The following is a 15,481-nucleotide window of genomic DNA, read 5'->3' on the forward strand; positions in this document are numbered from 1 at the left end:
CAAACTGATGGCCAACAGACATGTATAAACTGCTGCTTAACATGAGCTTAAGAAGTCGATATATCTCAATGTAATGCACATTAATTATTGCCTCTGTGCACCGTTACATGATGTCTACATTAATTGCTGGGCCCAAGCCATCCAAATTTTGCTTTATCGAAATAAAATATCATGATTTGCATTAAGTTAATCGGTTTCCATGCAATATAATAAAAATGAAAGTCTGTTTCTGAAGGAAAACATTTTACGGATTTCACGTCACGTTTGGTCTTCGAATAGCAGCCATTAGATGATATCTGGCATGAGGGAGCTGTTGGTAGATACAAAGCTTGCGTATGATTTTATAGTGACAGTGATGCATGACGCAGCATCTCGCATCACTGCAAATTCTTACCGTGCGTAGAATCGCGAATCTCGCTGGCATCACGTGGGTGGCGCTGTATATTGTTATAAACTTCACCATATGTCATCATGAACGTTGTTATCGATGATGATGAAGCATCCTCCGCCTGAACCAGTAACTATGCATTATATTTACGAAGAGGATCAAACTGTCATGCTTTTAAAAAAGCCGGTTATAAATCTGGTTTATTTGGAACATGACGCACGATTTGAACTATTCACGATCTTAATGTTGGCGTGTGTGAACCTCTTAATTCTGTAAACCGCTAACTAAGTTAAAAGAAAAAATCTATTAACATCTGTTAGAATAAAGTTATTCTAATCGTTTATTGAGTTTTTTCCTAAAATAATGGATCAGTATTTGCACCAGCAATCAATGTTCAACATCTGAGCGATCAATTATTTGCACATGAAGCGTCACATTAATTAATAAATTAACAAATTCGAGATGAATGAGCAGGAATAATCAAAATGTACCGAGCCTGGCTGGATCAAGTCGAAAATTGCTCTTCTGACACATATTTTATGTAGGGGTTTATAATACATGATCAGGTTAATAGAAATCTGTTTTAAAGGCCACTCTCGGGAAGCAATATGTTTAGGCAACTTTAATAAGTTGCCGAAATATCTTACTCATCTCATGACTATTCAATTTACTTAACAATTATTACAATTTCGTAGCGTACTCTTATTCGAATCGAGGACATCAATGATGTACATTTAGTGAAAAGAAAATTTGTACCTATTCTATATAACGTTGAAGAGCGTTTAGTGAACAACAGTAGTAGTTGTTTCATAAATATTGGTTCAATAGTTAAAAATATATCCAAGGTATGTTTTGGAAACTGCAACTAAGATTAACCGTAACTACTTATGAATGAACATTACTGTATGCTGTGAGAGGGCCGTGGTCATCGTCCCGGCAGTTCACAGGCTAAGTAATCCCTGGAAACCTTTTAGAAGTCTTGAATTGTCCATTAAAGCTGCCATCTGGCTAGAGATCTTATGCGATCACTTCAGAAAAATCTCCTGTAATTGAATAAATAAACCTGATCGAGAAAAATCTACAGATAATAATTCAGGCATGTCGCCATTGATGACGCTACTTGTGTTTCGTGTGTATTAAGGAGATTAAAAAGGCTACCTCTCCGCATGACGATCCTTCAAGGATGCCATTCTTCCTGCAGGATGGCTTTCCAGACTTCAACTTCAGATGTCCATCGCATTGATGGATCCTTTAATTTGTATGTTTGGGACGTTTTTCAGACGAGGTTGGAGTTACGTAACACCAAAAGGTCAATTTTGAAGAAATGCTTTGAAATGACTGGAAAAATGGTAAAGAAAAATGATTTAGAAACACATTACTAATGAGACAAATAGTGCTTGTTTTAAATCTGTAATACGACAAGTGATCATTATTCTCCACTTATATGATAAATATTTTTATATAATTTGTGATTTGATGTAACTTTCGATATTATACATGATAGCCATTCTACACCATTCATTAATCTATGAACTAAATTAAGATTGAGCTCACACATTTATGAACATTACACTGAATATAGATTTTCTAAAGAATTTTTCCGATGTTCATTCCATGCATCGGAACAATCTTAGAAGTGAATGTGAAATTTCGTAACGTATTAGCGAACTTCAAATGCGGACTGTCCCCAACAACAATACTTACAGTGTACATTGTAGAGTGTACAATGCCTTATTGTACAATGAGTCATTTGCAAAGCCTCATTAGCCGTACAATCAACCGTCTTCAGGATTTTGAGTGTAGCTCAAGCCTCGCCCACTTTACAGACAAGATCTCAACAGTTGAGAGAGATCCTTTCATTTGGAATACAATGGAAAATATCTTCCGTCATAAAAATTATTGGGTGGCTGCGTTCAGCTATTTCTAGTAGCGTTTCTCGTATTTGAGTGTTAATTATTGAATCGTAATTACCTAATAACATTTAATATCTTTGTATTAAAAGTTACTATTACTATTTTATTACTTTATAACATTTGTATTTAATGTTACTTTATGTTACCCAATAAATTTACATAGATTTCTTTAAACATTTGTATTAAATGTTACTTTATGTTACCCAGTAAATTTACATAGATTTTTTTTTAATTTTTAAACTAAGTCAGTAACCGAGTTGAGGGAGAGCTCCCAACATATGTCAGTACTGAATATATGGCTATAGTGGTAGAGAAGTGTTCTGTATTTGCTGGTGCGGGAGTCAGAGTTTAAAAGACGAATACTGCAGGTCCTGAATTTTAATGAGGTAAGTTTGTTCAGGGAATTTCATAAACAATTTAAGGAAAACCCAAATTAAATGTAACCGCAAAAGCATACTTCCACGCTCTCTTATCCTATATGTAGGAGAAACATAAAAATATATGAACTGAAATGAAGATCCAAATTTAAATAAAAAAAACACATGAAAATTAACCAAATTTTTAGTATTTAGGTCACAGGATGATTTAAATATAATACCCGATATTTCAGAAAACGTATAAATAGTAGCGAGAAAAATACTGATATTATACGCAAAAGATATTCATACAGTTGTACATAAATTAACCATAAATTTCAATCATAAATATACCAAAAGCTTACCTGCCACTATACAACAAAATCCTGGAAGCACGCGTTATTTTATAACACTATTGAATGTTTAAAAATTAAAAATGTGATTAAAACGTTATAAAAGCCAAAAATAATATTATGGCAATCGCATGCACCATTAGCTCTGACCAACGTTGAAGGAGTGAATGAGGCTATCACAAAATACGAATATAACACTGGCCACCTACGGGAACCCTAAAAAAATATAACTCAGTACTCACTGCAGTGAGTGACAGAGAGCGCATTTTCTCGTCGACGAAGACTTGAGGTCACGGACAGACGGACAGACGGACGGACAGACAGACAGACAGACGGACATGGCGAGCACAATAGTGCATTTATTCCATAAATGAGAAAATGCGCTAAAAATAGAGAGATGCGCTAAGTAAACAATTCAACTGGCGCATTAAACCAAGCATTGAAGTTTTAAAGTTAAGCAGAGGCAATGTCCTTGGAAGTTGATGTTATTCGGAATTTCGCATGAGCGGGCCCAGCGGCAAAGTTTAGTCATTGATTTGAAGATTTATATCTTCTTACCATAAACTTATTCACGATTAGAAACATTAGAAACACGGAACCTGTTTATTCAGCAGGGACAAATTGAGCAACAAACTTCTCGAAAGCAATGAAGACGTAATACAAAGCAATGACGACGTGTTTCAAAGCAAGATGATTAAATCATTTTTAATCCATTCCGCCGTTCCAGAGCACGTCGTGTTCAACAGAAATTTTGCTTAGATTTAGTGCTCCAGGCAATAGTTTAATTAAGGAGGCTGCTAAGATGACGTATTAACGCAGCCGTATGAATGAACTGGTTGGATAAGACTTTCAAGTGAACTTTCTGTTATTTTCTTAACTAAAGTTCTATAAAATAATTTTTCCTGAAGTTAACTTGATAAAATAAAAATAAAAATTCCCTCTAAGATCGATCGTTCACAACTTAAATCGCTTAATTTCATATTTAAATTTGAATAAAATATCAGGATTAAAATTTATTTTTCAAAATTCCTTCAATTCATGACGGGAAGCGACGTTGAAGGCGCGCCAGCTTCTCTTTGACGCCGTGCGCCCAAATTGACGTCACTTCGCTGCAGTGACCTCCGCTCGAGTGAAAAATTCTTACTTTTATTCAAAATTCAAAAGTTTACCAAAGAAATTTAGCGACAATCTGCATTTAATTTTTTTTTTGTTTTGAAGGAGCGTTTTTAGCGCATTTTCTCATATATTGAAAAATGCACTATTGTGCTCGCCATGTCCTTCCGTCCGTCTGTCCGTGACCTCAAGTTTTTGTCAACGAGAAAATGCGCGCTCTGTCACTCACTGCAGTGAGTACTGAGTTACATTGTTTTATACAATTACTTAGTGATCGTTCACCAACTTCAACATTCCACTTTACTTGAACTTTCAATTTCGAAATATTACACGTATATTATAAAAAAAGCTGAGAAAGATACTTGAGTTACGGCTTTCTACAAATTTTGTCACTGCAATTATTTTTTTTAGAAATGATGGGACTGAAAAAGCTATCTTTGGTGCCAGCATTGAATATTCAAGACTAAATTCCCCTAATATTTTAACCTAGCATAGTAAAATCATCTCAATTCATATCATGAGGCATGAATTATGAGAAGTTTAGACGGCAATTCATTGGCCGCCGATGAACCAGCCAAGATTCTCGATAGTGTGCAGGATGCTTGTGTGTTTTGCATTGCCCAAACGTTGTGTTTACAAGAGATATTTGTGAAGCTGGCAAATAAAAAATATTGTATACAAACAGACAGCCCAGCTCCATGCGACATACTTCGACTTTACTAAACCTATTCGAAATTAGGTTGTATTTATTTCGTTGAAGTAGGCATTTGAAGTTTTATTTGCAGGAATGTGAGATGGTATTATTCTAATCTTATTGAAATTAATGTTGGTAATATACTCATTGTTTTTATTATATATATTCGTTATACTGTGCAGAAATGGCATCTTATTCCGAATTGATGGTTGTTAGTTTTTTTTATGTTATTAAAAAATTTCTGAAGACTTTTGTCACCAAAATTAGAACTGGTTGTCGTTGGTTGAGAAGTAAATATTAATCTATTGATTTTCCAATCAAGAGTTTACATTTAGTCGGCAACAGCGTAGGCAAGATGAAAATCTATGCCCTCAGATAGAGTGCAGCTTTGGTTGACTACCTCTCAGAAAAATGTGCTAAAGCGAAACGACGCAGATTGTGCTCCGGTTTTTTTTTTTAAGTTTCATAACGTGTCGTTACTCTAAAAACTGATTGATATTGAGTTACATGAAATTCTCTTACAGACATGAAATGTAAATGCAATTTTAAATTCAAACTATTAAAAAAAAGTTTCCCTGAGAATTTAGATATCAGTTTCAGTGACAGCCTGCGCTGTCACTCATGAGCCTTGCTGCAGTTTTTAACAGAGTAAATAATTTCTAGGTACTTTATTGTACATGAAATATAAATAAAATGAAAATATAAATTAACAATATTTTCATTGAGGATTAATTTATACGACATAATCACAGTTATCGTTAATGTTAATTCTCTTCCTGGAAATGAAGAATGAATCATTTAAATGAATCATTTTGGTGGAATTACGATTACAAATTGCCATTTGATAGGTCGTTGTCGTTAATTAAATATTTTAATTACACTTTGAATTCTAAATTGATTTGCCTATGAGCTCATACCCTGAGACAATTCTAATTAAAAAATTTAAAATCGAATAACATTGATTAACTAACTTGAAATTACTCGTGAAGACAATTTTTCTCGATGAATCTTTGCACACTTACTTCACATGTACGCGTTTACGCAACTACAACATGTAAGTGAAGAACTTAAACTGTGACGTGAGAACAAACTCAATCAGTGAAAGACGATTTAATTTTACCCGAAAAGGCAAAAATTATGTGACGTCCATGGAAACACAAAAATTAACATGGACTCCGTCAAAGTTTTTTTCGTCCGTTCTGACCTTCGTTACAAGATCGCTACGAACTTGACCAAGTTCGGTTACGCAAGTAGTGGGTTGAGCTCTAGTTCTTCAGAAGTTTATGATCGTATTTTGATCAGACTTAATATTTGAAAGCGTTTTGCTGAATAATTTTTTTCCTAGTATATTTCCTTTCGTTGTTAAATAATTTTATCCAGTGATTGTTGATTATTCTTTCCGATTATTTTAACATAGGTAATTGTGTTGAAAAAAACGAATTGATCACTTTTTTGTTTTTAGATCTTTCCAACATTTTCAGTATTATTTTTCTAGTATTTTCAAATACTTTTAACCACTCTTTTGTTAATTTTTTTTGCTTCTTCAGATTAGTCCAATTTTTGGATTCGCATAATTTTTCAACGAAATTTTACCCATGAATTTTGAGGAGTGGCCATTACACCGCTGTTGTGTAAGCTTCCACAGACGGGATTCAAATATTGTAACCTATGCACCTCCGGCAACTAATTTCATGAACTTATAATTTCATTAGGACAAGCTTATCCTGCCTCACATGTCCCTCCACACATGTTTTACCACCAAATTAAACGCACTATAGGACGAAAGCATGAACTTTTAATTGTTATTTCACCTAATTTCCATAATAAAGTAAAATTAATGAAATAGAAAACCAACTAAAATTAAATTTCCTTCTGTAGCTCGGGTCAGTTCTTCCACTGAGCGCACAAGTTAAGAACTGGCCTAAGTTCTGGACAGGAGTGAGCGAAGTCGTCATTTGCCGCCCCTCAGGAATTTCCGAACAGCAAAGTCAATTTCAAATATTTACTTTTAAACGTGCGAACTGTAGTGAGTTACCCGCAGTGGTCCCGTTGCCCCATGTTACCATACTGTTTATTCTATTATGTTTGAACTTCTCTTTTTTAAATAATAAATGTAAATATAATGAACGGAACATACTATCAATCATGATATTTACTATCACAAAAACCTTTGCATGCAAAAGAACCGTTTTTATCTATCTTGATTAACAATTACTATTGTTTTTAACATGCTATGATTTTCAATTAACAAGAGCATTAATTTTCTATAATATAAAATGTTAACTATAGCATACCGAAAATTTTTATGCATATAAACTAAAATATATAAACTAAAATATCTGGATTTTAATAACTCCACTAAATTCCACCATCGCTATAGGAACGCTACTGCGAAGCAACATACGCAAAACTCCCTCATTAATAATTTAATGACTACACTTTTTATATGCATATTAATCCTGTAAATGCTATTCCGCAAGCAAAAACGAATGATAATTCCCGTATAGTTTCTAGATCGAGAGATGGTCCAGTTTTTAGGGCTGAATTAATGTATGGAGTGCCGCTATGTCGAGGCCATTCGTGCCACAGTGCCGCAGTCAACGTGCGCTGCACGAGTGTGCAAATGATTACATTCTGGGGCACTACAGTACTAGATATGTTACACATTATTGCGCCAAATAGTGCAAATGATCTGAGTCTAGTAGCCTCTAGGACTAGAAATGGTGCACATCTTAACGCTTCATAGTGCAAAAGATCACATCCTATTATAGTGCACTCTAGTACTTGAAAAACAGTATATATATATACTTATTAATAATACCAGCCTTATTGTCCCCATCACTATAGTGAACTTTGGCATTTTAAATATCTGACACTTCTTCACTCCCGATAGTAAAAATTATTACATACCAATGCTGGAAACGTGCCCATACTCGGTCTTAATAATTCAAATGGATCCATTTTGGTGCACTCTACTACCTAAAATGTAGCATATCTCGTATCCAGACATTACAAATTCACTTATTTTAGTTCACTTTAATACCTGAACTGTAGCATATTTCGTCTCCTTAGATCACAAATGGACCCATTTTGGTCTACTCTAGTGCTTGAAATCTTGGCCATCTCGACTGCTAATATCACTAATAATTACCTTATATTAAATGGTGAAGAACCCGCTACCCTGCGTCAAATGGTGCGAGAGACCAGCAGTTATATGCAGGTTTTATATCTTCTGTTTGCTGCGTTGACTAAGAAACCCAAGCCCCTTGACTTCCCATTGTCCATTATACGACTTTGTTAAGCGCTAGAAATGTTTGTGATTCCTGAAATTTGGAGTATTTATTTTGTTAAATTTCACGTACCGGTGGGCGTATGTAATCGGCGTGCGTCGCACGATCTAAAACCACATGTTCTTGGAATTAAAATGCGGTTTACCGCCAGTGTCAGCAGTCGAATTTGTGGAAATGACCGGCGTTTAGGTGGAAGACTTTGAGAAAAATAAGTATTGCCGGTCGTCGCAAAATCGCGGTGCCATCAGGCAGTGGAAGAACATTTTTATTCTACCATAAAACATGGCCACCATGGACCGCAGAGCTTGAACTGGTCACGACAGGCAGCAATGGTGGACATAAACTCGCCGCTACAGACAATTAAGGATGGTGTACGTATTGACTGTTCATGAACTGTCGTAAATAGACTTCCGCTACAGAGAGGAATGTTGGACATAGATTGTTCCCCGTAAACTGCAGTCGTGAGTATAGGCTGTCTCCTATAACGACAAGAATAGAGACAATAATGACAGGAATAGACAATCGACCGTAGACAGAAATAATGGCTGCACCTTGAGTTATTCTCATCCGTTCCTTTAATAATCTGCCGTAAGAAAATACACGGGGATTGACGCAGCGCATGTTGGACATAGATTGTTCCCCGTAAACTGCAGTCGTGAGTATAGGCTGTCTCCTATAACGACAAGAATAGAGACAATAATGACAGGAATAGACAGTAGACAGAAATAATGGCTGCACCTTGAGTTATTCTCATCCGTTCCTTTAATAATCTGCCGTAAGAAAATACACGGGGATTGACGCAGCGCGGGGACAATCCCCGAGCCTCTTTCTTCATTTAACCTTTCATCGGCAGCAGCGGCCATGCACGAAAAACACCAGTGAAGTATTCTGTGCGTTCAATTATGATATAATAAATAATTATGCTCATTATATAATGCCGTTCCATACAAGGTCAATAAGAAGAAAGTGAAGAGCTTAACCGTGAAATTTTGTGAAATTGTGCGATAAAAGTGATTGGATATGAAAAAAAATAATAAAATTTTAGATATTAGATTAAATATGCTACCGGAACATTCGACATCAGAATAATGAACAGTGAGAAAACAAGTAAAAAATGATTTTTTTGTTACCGAAATCTGATTGTTGTTAACTTTTCAACCAAGGTTCTTGATTACAATAATATTAGTTTCATTAATTTATGTTTTTACGAAAAGGTTCGTACCCTACCGAACGATATCACTGCTGCAAAAACTATTCAACAGAGTTGACAACTAGGCAACAGAGTTGATGATTGCATTTTTTTTGCATTATTAAAAAGTTAGCTAAGGTCCCATAAATCCTGTTGAACTTCTTGGTCAATTTTAATTTGATTGAAAACCCTATTTTACAATTAGCTAACCATAGCATTGCGATCAAGTAGGCAACATACTCATAAATTTGTTAATCAGATTCGTATGGAACAGAAATCAAGCTTCTTACATGTTTTCGAGCATAAAATGCACTCTCATCCCTTAAAGCGGTAGCTGCGGCAGTATCGATAATTATTACGACCTGCATTCATAACAACGACCTGTATTCATAACAACGACCTGCATTCATAACGACAACCTGCGTTCATAACGACAACCTGCGTTCATAACGACAACCTGCGTTCATTACGACAACCTGCGTTCATTACGACAACCTGCGTTCATGAAAATTCTATAAGGCGTGCTGGCGCCGTATTTTTCATCTATCTACAAAAAAAAAGTTAAAAACACTTTTTTTCATTACCGTTAACAGCGTAGTATTTTCGGTTGATAAATTCAATTTGAAGCGTTAAATGCATTACAAAATTTTGTTGTCAATTTGTTGAGTTGCTTGAGTTGACAATACCTGACACCGCGGTCTCTGCTCAGTGCTGTGGGTAAGAAAGTGTGTCAGTATTTTGACAATATTGCCCATTATTTTTTCTTAGTGTAAAGTTCACATAGTCGTACGTGGGGAAGGTAAAAAAAGCCCGTGACCGCTTTATTCCGCCGCGAAGTGATCACGTATCTCACGTGCTACGATCATTTCGTCAGGTCATCAAATTCCTCCCTTGCTTTCATGTCCTGCTCGTAGATCACGTACCTCACGTGCTACGATCATTTCTTTAAGCCATCAAATTCATTCCATTCTTCCTTGTCCTGCTCGTAGATCACGTACCTCACGTGCCACGATCATTTCGTGAAGCCATTAAATTCCTCCCTTGCTTCCTTGTCATGCCGTCGATCACGTGCTCATGCCCGTGGTTCTCATGTTAAGGTAAATCCCCTTTGCCTATTTTTCTCCATAGTTTTTCCTTAAGTTGTACAGGTTCTGAGCCTCAACTTGCCTAGTTAACCCATCCGAAAAAAAAACATGTTACGTTCATGTTGAGCATGAAGGAAGAGCTAAAATTTGAAGAAGAAAATAAACCATTCAACTTAGCGACTTGTAGCCCTTGCAAACGATAAAGGGTGCAAGCCTAAACTTAGAAACTTTAAAACTCACTGTTTAAAAAAAAATTGAAGGTCGCTCGTAAGAAGTTATCAAGCGGCGAACTCAGCGTCATTCACCAGTCGCTGAACGTAGCCCGGACCAGCCGCTCCTTCCTTGTGAGTGTCCAACTCTTAATATTATACTATTAACTTTGAGTTATCAAAGATAATAGTTTAAAATATTCTTATCGACAACAGGTTTACTGATAGTAAATTATTTGTCCCCTAAACTAATACAGCTTAATAAATTAGATATAAAAATAGTATTTTTTGAAGACTGTAAGATAGCCGGTCACTAATCAGGTGTTTCACGCTAAATTGTATCGAAAATAAAAACATGTTTGGTGAAAGACACTGGCCGGTGATTGTTATTCAAATTTTACATTAATATAGCTCTGTCCCATACAATGTGAAGGAATGTTTGATAGCGTTGATGACGGACAGTTTTTCTATTTGTTCTGAAATGAATTTATTCAAAGAAAAAAAAAATGTTTGACTCATGGACAAATTTCACGAATCGTTTGAGTTTAACAAAATAGCGAAAATAAAAACTAAACTGTATACGATTTAAAAATAACCGGATGAAAATATCACTGAGCCAAAATAAAATACTTAAAAAAACTCCCTTATTAACGTATCATGTATGAAAAAATAATCAAACTTTCAGCGCGTCAAATATTCAAAGAGTGTGAAAAATTCCCGTCAATCTCCTGGCATTACAGTTGATTAATTGCTTGATACAGTAACAGTTGATCCAGTTATACAGTAACAGTTTATCCAGTTATACAGTAACAGTTGATCCAGTTATACAGTAACAGTTTATCCAGTTATACAGTAACAGTTAATCCAGTTATACAGTAACAGTTAATCCAGTTATACAGTAACAGTTGATCCAGTTATACAGTAACAGTTGATCCAGTTATACAGTAACCGTTGATCCAGTTATACATTATACAGTAACAGTTGATCCATTGATACAGTAACAGTTAATCCAGTTATACCGTAACAGTTGATCCAGTTTACCAGTTATATAGTAACAGTTAATCCAGTTATACCGTAACAGTTGATCCAGTTTACCAGTTATACAGTAATAGGAATTGATCCAGCTATTGGTAAAGTCACAGTTACCGGGAACAGTTAGCACCACGCCTCTTCCTGACTATCAAGTGACGTCATCAGCTGGACCAACAACTCGAGCGCTCATGACAGACTTCCGCGTACACGCGCGTCTTCTGACAAGCAGGTTGCACTTCGGTTGATTTGATTGATTGACAAAATATCAATTTAATTAACATATTTCTTGATTGGGCAAATGATTAGATAATTATTTTATATAATACTTAATTAGGGAAATCAATATATATCACTAGAGTTTCGCAGATCTAAGAAGTATGATTAAATAATATATATTTTAGTTAATTTATTAAGTTAGGTTGACAAATTAATCAAATTTAGATTGCTTTAATAATCGCATTAATTTAGAGCCTATTTTTTGCGACCATATTCAAACTGTACAATATTTAATTTGTTGCAGTTGTTAACAGAATCTTCTTTAAGATATCTTCAAGCGAAAGGCTATATTTAAAAGTGATTCAATAAATAATTTTCATTGTAACTGCATTTATAAATAAAAATTTGGCTGAGCTGACATGTTTCAAAATTTCTGATTCGTGTTTAGTTCTTGACACGCGTGTTGTGTGGAGCGGTCGGCGTCCCTAGCACAACCGCACTCATCCTATATAGAACAAAATTTAAATTCCAAATCAATTAATTTTAACAGCTTTTCATATTCTTAAGGTCTATTTGCATTCTAATGGACTATTTAATTAAGATAGGTTATTTGCATTTTTTTTGCCCATGTATATTACCAGTCCGCGTTGAATATACATAATCTTATCGTTACTTATGCTGACTCCCAAAGTTGGTGTGAGGAGTTGACGAATTTCTCGAAAGTCGCTGCTTACATTTGGTATTACATGAATAATGTATGATGCTGGTCATATTGTATGATGCTGGTCATATTGTATGATGGAACGCTAAGCATCATACATGCATACAGGAGACCTGCTGATAATTCAGACGCCTTCTTTAAACCAATCGGTGCCTCGACTGATTAATTCAACAACTTATTCGTACATAATATTTCAAGAACTTGTTTGACGAGAAAAAAGATTCGCCTGCACGAAAAATGAGCACGAAAAATGAACGCATGCCATCTGTATTGGGGCATCATGAGGATTGGCTTGCAATATGCATTTAATTTAAAAAGATAAATTCATCACCTTTGGCATACTGAATCATTACCTATTCATATATACATTAGCCATCATCCGACATTATTGTTTCCATGATGCTGAAATCGCAATGAGGAAAATGAATAGCAATAATAATTGTGCTAAACATGACGCCTGAAAATGTTGATACTGAACGTGAAACGGTCCAATTAAACGTCAATTACTTGTCCAATTTCCACAGCAGCTTCTGCATCGCGGGAATTTCTTAAATTATCGGAGCTGATTTTGCAACCTTCGACGGCCCATCGCCGGCCAATTAATTTCCGTCTATTTACCTAAAAGATTTCATTATGAGCCCGCGGTAGTGCACTTGACGAATGACCTGTCAAATTCTTAATCAAAATTTCCTATATAATGGAGGCCTGCCGAAGAGCTAAGTAGCTAGGTACACTGAAAATATTCTCGGTCGTGTCAAATTCAGCTACCGATGGTTGCTGACGCTCACACGTGTAATTCTGTACCTACGAGCTTGGCGATGAGCATGATAGCATGGTTGAATAAATATAATTCAACAATTCAACCATGCATGGTAGTACCTGTCGTTTTTGTTACTTGTAATTCAATATACGTAATTATGAAATTTTCATATAAGTAATAAGTTATATTCTGATCGCTGCAATAATATTTTGTTTCTTTCAAACTAGTTTGCAGATTCAACTCTTTCAACTTTTGTGGAATGATTTTCATGTAGAAAGCGGGCAGTTTAAAAAAATAAATAATTATCAAGATTAACAAGTTATAAGATCATTGCATTGGCCTGAATATGTTATTTACAAAATTAAATTCCGAGGAAGGTTCAAATTGAGAAGAATTCACATGTAGCCAACTAAAATTACGTATGGATATAGTTTTCTTTTGATATTTACAGAAAATGTACCGAGTGAAGCTATTGAAAGGCAAACTAAAATAATGTTACCTTACCGTATGTGTTTGATATACAACGTAATATTCTCGGTAAAAGCATGATATATAAAGGATGTGAATAAACATGCATTAAGATGCATGTTAACATGCATGAATGAGTACAAATAATTATTATGTGTTCACACATTTACGAAATAAATGTAAATATATATTTTTTCAGATGCTGAAAATGTCTTCGCTACGATGGTCACCAGCCACTACAAATGACCAACGACGGAGACCAGGAGGAGAAGTGTGCTCCAGTCAAAGACTAAATGGAGAACTTGGCTCCAGTCAAGCATATGAAGGAGCATCATGTTGCAGTCATAGAACAGGAGATTTGTGCTCCTTGTACAGACCAGCAGATAAATTGTCCAGTCTCAGCCAAAGAAGAACAATGCGCTCCAGTCAAACACACGAGGGAGAAATGTCTTCTAGTCAGAATTTCGAAGCACTTCCTGCAAGTCGGAAGCTAAAAGGCCTGTACTCCACTCGGAGGATAGGTAAAGGATGGTTCACCTTAACAATAGCTTTGATTGCGCTGGCGTTGATATTTAGCCTTTTGATTCCTGGTGCTGCGGCAGTGTCAAAGAAAGTTTCAATATGCATAAAGAACTGCCAGTACTGCAAGGAGATGTACCACGATCACTTCGATGGCGGCATGTGTGCAGACTTCTGTGTCAGAGGTAGAGGACGGCATATCGTTGACTGTGGAGTGGAGAACTCTATAGTGCCCTTCTTTCTACAGCGACTTGAGTGAACTTCTCGGAGGTGTAAAACAGCTTGGAAGCTTTGACAATACTTTTCATGTGATTAAAAGTTGAGATTATCAGATAAGTAGAAAATCTCAATGAAAATCAGTGGAAATAGTTAAACAAAAGAGGATCAATAGGGAAATGATTGTCCTCCAAGCGACCGAGAGTGCGTTCTTTAGAACGACTGTTGAATGAAGTAGCGATTATGGCTTCCACGATGGAAAATACGAAGTTAATTTTCAACGTAGAAGAATTAATCGAATATTTCTATTTATACTAAAAATAAGAGTTTTCAATCAGTGGCGGGTTCTTCTCAGCTTCTATTAAGATGAAACTGCAGCTCTCGCAGATCTGATTGCTAGACTCGAAACACTAAAAAGATCAATTTACTTCTATTTATGATAGTTTTTAGTGTATTGTGTTGATGAGAAGAGGCATTTTTTAAAATAAATAAGGCCTCATCTAAACACAGGGCATTGAATTGTTATTTTCATAATTAACACAAAAATTAATCTGGAAACTTTTATAAAAAATGCTTGTCATCTTCCGGCCGTGGTCCACTATAGGTTGTGACTCAAATTCAATTGAGACAAAAACTCACTGAAGCACTGTACAGTACACAGTATACAGTACACAAACTCGGTTACGTGGACTGTATTGCGGATTTCTGTATTGCTTGATATTCAGAACTTACATTATTTCTAACGAAATTCTGTCATTCGCTGTTATGGCAAGAATAAAAATATTTTTGTTCTAGATTGAGTTATTTTTAATCATTTATTTATTGTTGCCCAATGAAAATACATTTGTACCAAAGAAAATGCAAAGAAAGTGTTTCATTCCTTCGAATAATTGCTAATGTAGAGCTAAGGGAAGTGCCCTTATACAGTTCAGACAATGTGACAGGTAATTCGTTACAAA

General features: G+C 35.5%; 1 protein-coding gene across 1 annotated transcript; it reads left to right on the plus strand.

Annotated features, from left to right (window-relative positions):
* Nucleotides 1–10,697: 10,697 nt before the first annotated feature.
* On the plus strand, nucleotides 10,698–14,588 carry LOC108674453. The gene is made up of 2 exons (XM_018162402.2): nucleotides 10,698–10,725; nucleotides 13,987–14,588. Exon 2 carries the CDS (start codon nucleotides 13,987–13,989, stop codon nucleotides 14,563–14,565), a length of 579 nt encoding a protein of 192 aa, XP_018017891.1. The 5' UTR covers nucleotides 10,698–10,725; the 3' UTR covers nucleotides 14,566–14,588.
* The last annotated feature ends 893 nt before the right edge of the window (nucleotides 14,589–15,481 follow it).

The sequence above is a fragment of the Hyalella azteca genome, unplaced genomic scaffold (assembly GCF_000764305.2).
Source record: "Hyalella azteca isolate HAZT.00-mixed unplaced genomic scaffold, Hazt_2.0.2 contig15353, whole genome shotgun sequence".
Lineage (NCBI taxonomy): Eukaryota > Metazoa > Arthropoda > Malacostraca > Amphipoda > Hyalellidae > Hyalella > Hyalella azteca.